This window comes from Sinohyriopsis cumingii, chromosome 2, assembly GCF_028554795.1.
Source record: "Sinohyriopsis cumingii isolate HCF-2022 chromosome 2, ASM2855479v2, whole genome shotgun sequence".
Classification (NCBI taxonomy): Eukaryota; Metazoa; Mollusca; class Bivalvia; order Unionida; family Unionidae; genus Sinohyriopsis; species Sinohyriopsis cumingii.
Window position 1 is genome coordinate 60,724,717 of NC_142962.1, and position 10,497 is coordinate 60,735,213.

Genomic DNA, 10,497 nt, shown 5'->3' on the forward strand with positions numbered 1-10,497 from the left:
GTGGGTGAATGCATCTTTTCTATATACAACACCCTATTGCCTATGAGGTCACTGTGATTGATGTTTAACGCATCAGTTACCTCATCTTAATTTTCAATTTAAGTCAGATTTTCAAGCATTATTGCCATTAAGGTCATATAGCTTTCTGTACAGGCTCTTTTGCGCACTTTCAACAGCATCACTCCTAAAGTAGGTCTCTACATTGTTTTGTGTACTACAATTCACCCACCACTGACCTCAGTAAACATGTTGTACATGTTCAGTTCCTCGTGTAGTTTTAACGGGGTGGGGGTGCACTTAGGAAACAGGATGAAGTAAGTTTACAGTTGGTCTTTCGAACGCAGTTTGCATACGAATATGCCTTGTTGAGCATATCTTCTGAGTGCCAACACAAATCACTGTCACATAAATTAAATACTTTAGAGACACCGGCACTGAATTTGGGTCGATTATCTGGGTATTGAGGAACTTAGGGCTAGTCCAAGAAAAGTGCCCATTGCCAAAATTCGGCCAATATGTGCACTCGTATTTTGCGAGAGTAGGGTAACAGTACATTCGTATTTCATGACTGCATTTCAAATTTAATTTAATTTTCGATCGGTTTGACAGGCGCAAAATTGTATTAAGAGATTAAAACAGAAGACACGCGTGGGTAAGTTCCATATAGTATTTAATTTGTAATGCTTTCATTTCTCTTCCAGATCAAATTAGTTAACATACAATACACATTTACATATTCCAAGGTAGACTTTGCATCAGATGTAACAGAACGTAATGATAAAAATCAATCAGCGAATGTCAAAGAATTTGCTTGACTTTGTATAAAAGAAGCAACTCTGTTGTAAGCCTTATCGCAGCACTCCTTGAAATGCCCTGAAAAAACATGAAGATGACAATAAATATATTTGCATATGGAAAAGGAATGACAGACATATAGGAGAGAAAGAAAAATCTTACATAAAGACGAAATTACAGCTGAAATGGAAGGCGGTCTGAAATACAGAACACTTATATGCAGGGCCGGCGCCAGACTATCTGGCGCCCTAGGCAAGGTTAGATTCTGACGCACCCCCCCCCCCCGCCCCGGAAAATATCAATTTCAAAATTTATAAACCCTGCCCCCCTCTGGTTACGCCACTGTCTGTATAAGCCTAGGCCTAGGGATTAAGGGTCTGTTACGGTTCACAAAACACAACATCCCCACTCCCATTTCATTATCAATTGATCATACAGATCTATTTATAGATTATATAGGTCAACTTAACAGTCAATATAAAAAATTTCAAGCCCATTATTCAGTAGGCTTAAATAATGGATGTTGTTTCAGTTGACCTGAAAATAGTTGTTCCACTGATTCTACAACTTTCAGGCTGACCGAAACATATTAACTCTGTTTACATGCTGGACTGTGCATGGTGCTTTAACGATAAGTGATTTGATGATCATTTTGGCATTGTTAACTTCGCTAAGCACAATACATGTACTTGTGACGGACTTTTCTCTGGCTACTGACTTTTATTAACCAGTGAAACGCTTGACAAAATAAGTCTGCAATTTACAGTACTAGTTTAACGGGGTCAAAATGATGATACAAAACATAGCAAATGTTCCCAGACCTTTCTTTCCGCGCCAAACTGACGGTTTCGTATACGCGTGATTCCACGGAAAAACTCGTGGCCTATAAAAACACGCGAACGTTATTACGTCCTGAAAGTTTCGTATACGCGCGATTTTCACTCACTCATTTTGCTTGTTCCAGTCAGCCTAGTGTTTCGGTTAGACTGAATCTACCCGATTATTTGTCCCTGGTTGAAATAAACCAGGATAAAAAACGACCTTCAATAAAACTGAAATTTATTTATTTATTTTTCAAAACTGTTGTTGATTTGGAGAAATGCGGCCCCTGAAATTAGCGCCCTAGGCGGCTGCCTAGTTTGCCTATATGGTAGCGCCGGCCCTGCTTATATGCAATTTTTCTTATGGGGTGGGAATGGTACAGCAGCATTTTGTCATTATCGTCCAAACTGTCAGTTTTAACGTCTTCCTGTACACTTTGTTTCGTTTAAGCGGAAGTTGAACATCCAGCAAAAGACTTCAAACGCAATAGGAATACTTGATTTTTCTGTGAGTACTTTAAGCTTGATTTCATATATATATATATATATATATATATATATATATATATATATATATATATATATATATATATATATATATATATAATCTGAGTATAACAGTGATAAACATAATCATCAAGGTATAAAATAGTTTTGAAGACACATTTTTGGGGCCAAGACGGTATTCCGTGAATGAATAAAAATAATACCACTGACCCACTGACAACTTTGTGATTTAAATTGTGTTTTAAATTAAACTATCTCAGTTACAAGTAAAACAAAAACACAGAGATACATTCATGGCTTGGTTAATGGAGAATCCCCACTCATGTTTTATTACATGCACACGCATCCACGGGCCCCCAACAGCCCCTTTTTGGATTGTAACATAAAATCCATTATAAATATAATACACGTACAAAGACTGATCGACAACTATTTCAAAATATCACAACAGGCCCTCTGAAGATTGGGGTTAATACTGTAATCGATTGGACATCTCAACACGTAGCATGTCGTGAAAGCAACTATTGTTAATACTTTAAGGTCACTAGTCTTTTCTGTCACAGCTTTTATCGCATATGATTTTTGGCATTTTAATCACATTTCTCTTTCCTCTCATTGGATGTTGGACAAATAATAAACTAATAAAATAATCATATATGCCTTTTTAAAAATTAAAAAACGCATTTAAAACAGCAATATCTATTACATTTCTGAATTGTTTATTTTATGAGCACAATATTTCATGGTATTACATTAAGTAGGAAATATTTATCGAATTGTTTTTACATGACAATTTCCTTAAATATATCTCTTATTTACATGACACTTTCCTGAAATATATCTCTTACTTAAATGACACTTTCCCTAAATATATATCTCTTTTTTAAATGACACTTTCCTTAAATATATATCTCTTTTTACATGATAGTTTCCTTAAATATATCTCTTGTTTACATGACACTTTCCTGAAATATATTTCTTTTTAAATGACACTTTCCTTAAATATATATCTCTTTTTTTACATGATAGTTTCCTTAAATATATCTCTTGTTTACATGACACTTTCCTGAAATATATTTCTTTTTAATTACACTTTCCTTAAATATATATATCCTTTTTTAAATGACACTTTACTTAAAAATATATCTCCTTTTTGCACGACAGTTTCCTTAAATATATCTCTTATTTACATGACACTTTCCTGAAATATATCTCTTACTTATATGACACTTTCCTTAAATATATATCTCTTTTTTACACGACAGTTTCCTTAAATATATCTCTTGTTTACATGACACTTTCCTGAAATATATTTCTTTTTAAATTACACTTTCCTTAAATATATATCTCTTTTTTACACGACAGTTTCCTTAAATATATCTCTTGTTTACATGACAATTTCCTGAAATATATTTCTTTTTAAATTACACTTTCCTTAAATATATATCTCTTTTTTACACGACAGTTTCCTTAAATATATCTCTTGTTTACATGACAGTTTCCTTAAATATATCCCTTTTATTGTTTCGTTGCACAATATGGACATACCTGGTAAAGAAAAAAATCCATGGGTAGTTCCTTCAACAGTCAGCAAATCTGTCTGAACACCGGCTTCTGCTAATTTATTGCAATACGCTACAAAATAGATTTAAAAGACCAATCAACCAAATATTAACGCCCTATGGCGAATGCAGTTTAATCTCTCGAAATGATGCTGTGATATTTTATTTTTGACATGAATATTTGAACATGTAAATTTTAAAAAAAATAGATTTTGTTCTTTTTACAAAATGTTATTCACATGAAAACTACTACTAATAACAGCTGGATTAAATCAAAGTTTATGCCATGACTTTTTGTTTTAAGCTACTTTGCAAAAACTTTTCTTTAAAATAACGAAAGCCTCAATGCCGCCGTTTTTCATAAATTTCACAATTCCTCCAATATAACTAACGTTTGGAAGGAAGGAAATGTTTTGTTTAAAAACACTATCTGACATTAACCGTTCTTTGAAATAATCAAGATGTTACATTTAAAAGACGTTCAGATATTCAGTTTAGAATAAATGAGTCAACGAAGTCGCTCATAATCACGTTCTCTTCCTGGAGTGCTCCAAAAAGTAGTGATTTGATACATTCGACAAATACCGTTAGTGGCTAATCTAATAACAACATTCGCACGTGGCGGCCAAATTGATTCTGGTGAGAATGAAGAGAGGCGGGTCCTCGTTTTTTAATTTTTTTTTTTTAAAAAGCGGATCGGAGAAGAAAAGGCTTGCATTAGATAAAATTATGTCTCAAGTGTTATATTAGTGATCAGCTGGGACTTTGGAATACTTTGAAGGGTGAACTTGGGCTGAAGACGAACTCATTTGTTGCGGCTTTCTATATAAAAATGGTAAGCAAATAACTCGGAATTGCAAAACAAAAATAATGTACGTCAGTTATGTCTTTGAATAAAAAAATACTCGTAAATGCATGGCCGACTACTGCATCATATCAAACGCAAAATGAAAAGAGCGACTGCTACATAAGGATTACCAACCGTATCCGACAAAGCGTGGTGTTGGCTTCCTATGTTTACAAATGTGACATCAGCAGATCTTTTATTCCAGCTTGCGACAAAAATCGGTTGACTTACGGATGTCGCCGATCAACATCGGATTAATTCGTGCACATATGAAAAATGGGCGGGTTTATCAGTTCGAGTGAGAAATTACATGGCTCATAATGCGATGAAACTTCCATATTATCTGGTTTTAATGGTTCCAACGATGTTTAGGACCAATACTTTTCAAGATTCAGTATTATTCAGATGATTTTGACCTTTTATAACGGCGGCATTAGGGCTTTCACATCATGTATTACTCCCACACCTTAAAGAAATAATGTTGTGATTTACAGTAATATATTTTGTTTCGTGAGGTGAAAGTCAGGCTCTAACTATTCATGGGACTGCACGTGCGAATGTTACTCAGTTAAGGTCTGTCGATTCAACAAGCTTGTCCCGCTTTGTCCACTTTAAGGGTCACCATCCGCGACGCAGAGAAAATATTGTTTTACTTATTTGTAAAAGTAGTATTTAAAAATACCATAACTTCCATCTCTGGCTCGGTCTAGCTCTGCCACAATAAATAGCGCTGGCGGAAGGCTTGAGTAAGAAGTCTGCAGAAGTAAATTCATCCGAGGAAGAAGGTGATCTTCATCTGAGGCGTAGTGATTTTTGTACCTTAATGAGGCGGTATGAATAGCAAACAATAAAATCAAGATGCATATCATTTTCGTGGTACTCTTTTCACGTAATACTTACTCCAACTAGGAACATTTTTAAACACATGATATATTTAAAATTAAGCAGCAAAAGCATAAATTTGAAAGAAACAGTAAGTTTTGCAATTTTGATTTTGCTCATACGCACTTGTGGACTTTTATCAATACGTTCATCACTATAAAGATAAAATCGTATAATGCAAAAGGTATATGCTAACATGTGGTCAGCCTGTTGGACTATTTGTTTAAGTCCTTACCAGTTCATGACTTCATTGGACAGGTCTGGTCCGTTCTGAAACTCTTCATTCGACGGAAATTTCACGGCATATCCGGCCCCCGGGTATATAAGAATCTATATAATAATAATAATAATGAGGACTTTGTATAGTGCCTAATCTTTAGAAGCTCTAAGCGCTTTACAACATTAGACAACACCTATAAGATAAAAAACAAATATAATGATATGATTACAAAAACAAACACCATGAAATAAGAAAACATAAAAAACATGCTGAGAATATTTAAGGTAGGAAACATTATTAGGCCTTTAAGTTTGTTCTTGCAGTCGAAATAAGTGAGTTTTGAGAGCACTCTTGAATTGGATCACTGTGTCTTTGTGTCTACGTTCAGTGGGCAATTCATTCCACTTTGCTGGGCCCTGGTATGCAAAAGAACGCTGTCCATGTGACTTTGTTTTCATAGTGGGAATAATGAGTATACGATTGTCAGAAGAGGAGCGTAAGTATCTTGCTGGTGTGTATTAATTTTTTTGTATACATTCATCAATTTAAATTGTAGTGTTGATGGTTATTGATGAGAAAAAAAAAAAAGAAAACAAAAAGAATTTACTTAAGATTTTTAACTTGGGTGGCTTGCAATAAAAAAATAAACAGAAGTACCATGGTATTGTTAAAAAATGTGACAGCCAAACATTATCTGTACTGAATGAAGCAAACGATAAAAAATAAACAAAATTTAAAAACAAATTTTAAAAAATAATTAAAAAAAGTATTTATCACAAAACCTCCAAAAATGAGGGCCCAATTTCTAGTGAGCTGATTGTTTAATCTTTTAAGTGCAGCCCATAGGATTGCAATAACTTTATAATAAAAAAACCTGCAACAAACAGACATGCCTGAAGTAACACATTGATATTTGAATGAAACCTGAGCCTGGTTACTTAAATAAGTCTTTGTATTTGTTACGGGGTTTATTTTGCTGTGACTATATTAACATTATACCTAGAAATATTGTATTTACAAAGCTTACAAAATAAGCAGGAAATACCTGAAAATCTATTCCTGGAACTTCATGGCATGCAATAGCGGCAAGACGACCTCCCGAACTGTCTCCGCCAACTCCAACTTTGCTCTTGTGTGTCCCGCCTATGTAGATATTTAGACACATTGGCACACATGCGCTCTGTTCCGAAAAGAACACGGGTAATGTGCTGCCTGTTCACACCCCAAGGTAATCTCATTCGACTAGAATCTCGCATGGATTCAAGAAATTTTCGCCATTCAAAGTACCGCGACTAAGTTTTCAAAAATATGCTCTCTTGTGACTAAAGTAAACAACGCCACAGCAGTGCACAGACCGTTTGTCCTTGGGATTAGCCTCGTTTTGAGTTGACAATTCAGTAATCTTTGCGTTGAATTTTGACTACAAAATTAAAAGTTAACAGTAACAGTTCCAGAGCTCTTGACTTCAAATGTCTATATTTTCTGTTACCTTTTGCTAATCCGAAGAATAGTAAGGCAAAAACATGAGCAGGTGATGCAAGAAAGTGGAAGATTTCAACTTGTGTTGTCAGTGAAGTTTCGAGAGAAGCGAGAGCGGCACCTGGGGAGAAGTTATGAGTTTTACTTGTAACGCCACAAAGATGTTTTCTCGATATTTGGAATAATCATTTGATTGATGAAGGAATCAGGAAACTTAGTAATGACGTCACGTTTCGCGTAAGCTTGGACAGCTCCGTTGACTGATTGAGAAACGACCACTGCATCGGCATCTGTTTAGAAAGTGATTTTTAACGATTTCGGTAAAAACTTACAATAGACTTTTGGCTAGAATGGTTGAAGAGAGTATGTCTACATACAATTTTAGGTAGCGAAAAAAAAACTCCAATGAAGTTCCGCTTCTATGAAGTTTAACGAAACGCCTTTTCAATCGGTAACAGCGAACTATGAAGCATTTTACCAAACTCTCGCATAGTGGAGATCTCACGCAGCCATGCGACAGTCTGGTTGAATGAGACTCCCTGGACAAACTGAAATCATAAACCCAGATACGACCGGGAAACCAGGAAGGATATTGTATTTTCGACTACTTACTTTCACGCTGTTTTTTGCATTTATAACTTCATTCTCTTAATATTGATATTGTCTCCATGAATCAGGTGATATACTTTGTAAATCTACTTTTCCCCTGCAAATGTGCCAAATTGCATGCGATGAATTGGTGTATATAAAATGTCATAAAAGCAGTTATTAGATAAACATTTGTTTCAACCGATTACATGATCATATTCTACATACATTGTTTCGTATAATACATGTTACCTACCAAGAACGTGTTTATTTCTCATGACCCAATCAACTGCAGTGTTGGCATCGTTTTGATTAGCTGGAAACTTGTATTCAGGTGCCAATCGATACTCGACGTTGATGACAACGCATTCAGCTTTCCTGCACGAAGCGAACGAAATATTACGTTTTATATAATCGAAAGGAGCAAACAGTGTCACTCAACTGTAATTGAGGCTCGTAACAAACAAATGCCAGGCTCTTACTATTTTTATTAATTGGTTTCAAACCTTAGATTGTAAAGGATTAACTGAACCATAGGATCAAAGATTGCATGCAGCAAGGAGTTCCATGTGAACAAAGTAATAGAAGAATGAAAAAATAATAATAACATACCCCCATCCACCCCCCAAACAAACAACAAAAAAACCCCCAAACAACAAAAACACCCAACCCCTCGCAAACTGCACAGCAGCTTGAAATAAGAGAACCGCAGGACATGCTTTGTTTGGTTGTATATTGTCACTAAAATTGAGTTTATAAGACTACCAAGGATACGAACATTAATAATATAATTCTCAGTAGATACCGTAAAGTAAACTTTGCAGGACTTGCGCTCAAATCACATATATGCCTGAATTTGACTGTTGGCGTTTTAACAAGCATTTCCGGACTAACAGTCGCGAAATGACACAGAGAACTGAAGTATATACATCTGATACGAGTATAACGCCCAGGACCTTCAAGATGGCAAACATACAAAACTTTTAATATATTGGAATAGATTACTTTTTAAAATAACTTGCCAAATACCCATATGTACTGAATCAATATCACGTAATCTGCTACTCTTGGTTCAATTCATAATAAAAATTCAGACAGGCATATGCTTCTTTTTCTGACTGTGATTAGTTTTTTCAATTACATGTGTTACCGTGTTACAAGTGTGTGTGTGTGTGTGTGTGTGTGTGTGTGTGTGTGTGTGTGTGAGAGAGAGAGAGAGAGCTACTTGGAAATAATCTTGCAGACGATATCATGTGTTCTTCTCGACCCCACGACGTTGCCTCCACCGTGGAAGTAAACCAGTAGCGGCGGAGCAGAAGACATGCCAAGAGATTTCGGTTGATACGTAGTTATGGGAATTCCATCTGAAAGGTTTATTGTAATATTTTCATTTATACTGGGATATAACGATAGGAGGATAAGAAATAATTGTTTTTAGAATTATAAATCTTCACCCAAAGTTAACTGATGAGGACATTAGCAATTAATTTCATATGATGATGTCACCAACAAGTTATTCTGCTTTTCAGATATTTGTGGATTAGACTAGGAGTCTACCCAAATATTTATTTTAAAAAGTTCAACAAAACAATATTTTTTTTTTATGAATAGTTGTTATTTATGCTGGATGAAATTTACTTCCGTATATTTTCTCCATATTTGGCCAAATATTAATCTGACAAAAATCCGTTCAGAGCGGACCATGCAACCCAGTGTCTAAAGATATGATATTCACAAAGTTTAAAATTTCTGAAGTATATTTTCTGCTGACAGATTGATCACATAAATTATGATATTAACATAACATTTTTTTCTTCATTTTGTGTTGTTGAGATTTTATCGCAACAGAGTTTAGTACCAAACCCAATATGTATGTATGTATGTATGTATGTATGTATGTGTACGTATGTATGTATGTATGCGTGCGTGAGTAGGTATATATGTTGTTTTTACGCCATTTTCAGCATACGACAGGCTTTGATATAACCACATTGAAAAGGCCGAGACTCGAACCAACGCGGACAGAGGCAAGATGGCACTGGGCCACCCGAGGCCGCCTGTGTGTGCGTGCTAGTCCTACAATGTAAGGCATAGCACGTTATTTTTGTGACGCCCAAAACATACATACCAGCGTCGAGGTCTTACATGTAGGACTATGTGCGTGCGAGCGTGCATGTATGTATGCATGCATGTATGAAACTGATCAGAGTCTTACTCAGATCGTAAGGTGAAGGAATAACTAGGTCTTTTACAGTTCCTTCAAACTCCATATCACCGCCATATTTAATAGCTAAGAATAGTCGTCTTTCTCGCGCTGTCTCTGCAGAAAGGTCACTATTGTGCGCAGGATTATTAACTGCTGTTTCCTTCAAATACGATACAGATTCAGGATGGACTCGATACCTCTTAATAAATTGGTCCAAGTCAAAATCCATCGATGTACAGCGGAGATTTAATTCGAAAATATTAAGAACAAAGATCAAGAAATTAGATCTTATTCAGGCAAACGGAAATCTTTGTCTGTTTTGGAAGAGAGGCGAATGTACGCGACGTACAAGGCCGAGTGTTCCAATTGCAATCTTTGTTGTTATCTCTCTTCACCTGTCTGTTGTGGCCTGATCGGCATTAATCACAGCTGGCAAAAAGATCACAAGATATAACGTGTGAGGCATTGCAGGGGACAAAGTTTGCCCATTGAGAAAGGAAGTCATTTCAATATTAGATGTCGAAAAGCCAAATTTTGGGTGTTCAAGTTCTATTTCATATTTAGAGTTTTGTTTCTTCAAATTTATCTGT

At 35.5% G+C, this 10,497-nt stretch overlaps 1 protein-coding gene across 1 annotated transcript; it reads right to left on the bottom strand.

Moving 5' to 3' along the window:
- Positions 1 to 653: 653 nt before the first annotated feature.
- On the bottom strand, positions 654 to 10,267 carry LOC149805001 (uncharacterized). Its single transcript, XM_089946430.1, has 8 exons — positions 9,917 to 10,267; positions 8,927 to 9,065; positions 7,958 to 8,079; positions 6,680 to 6,777; positions 5,650 to 5,744; positions 5,215 to 5,351; positions 3,672 to 3,758; positions 654 to 873 (listed from the first exon to the last, which is right to left on the bottom strand). Exons 1-8 carry the CDS (start codon positions 10,134 to 10,136, stop codon positions 785 to 787), a joined length of 987 nt encoding a protein of 328 aa, XP_089802556.1. The 5' UTR covers positions 10,137 to 10,267; the 3' UTR covers positions 654 to 784.
- Between the last annotated feature and the right edge of the window lie 230 nt (positions 10,268 to 10,497).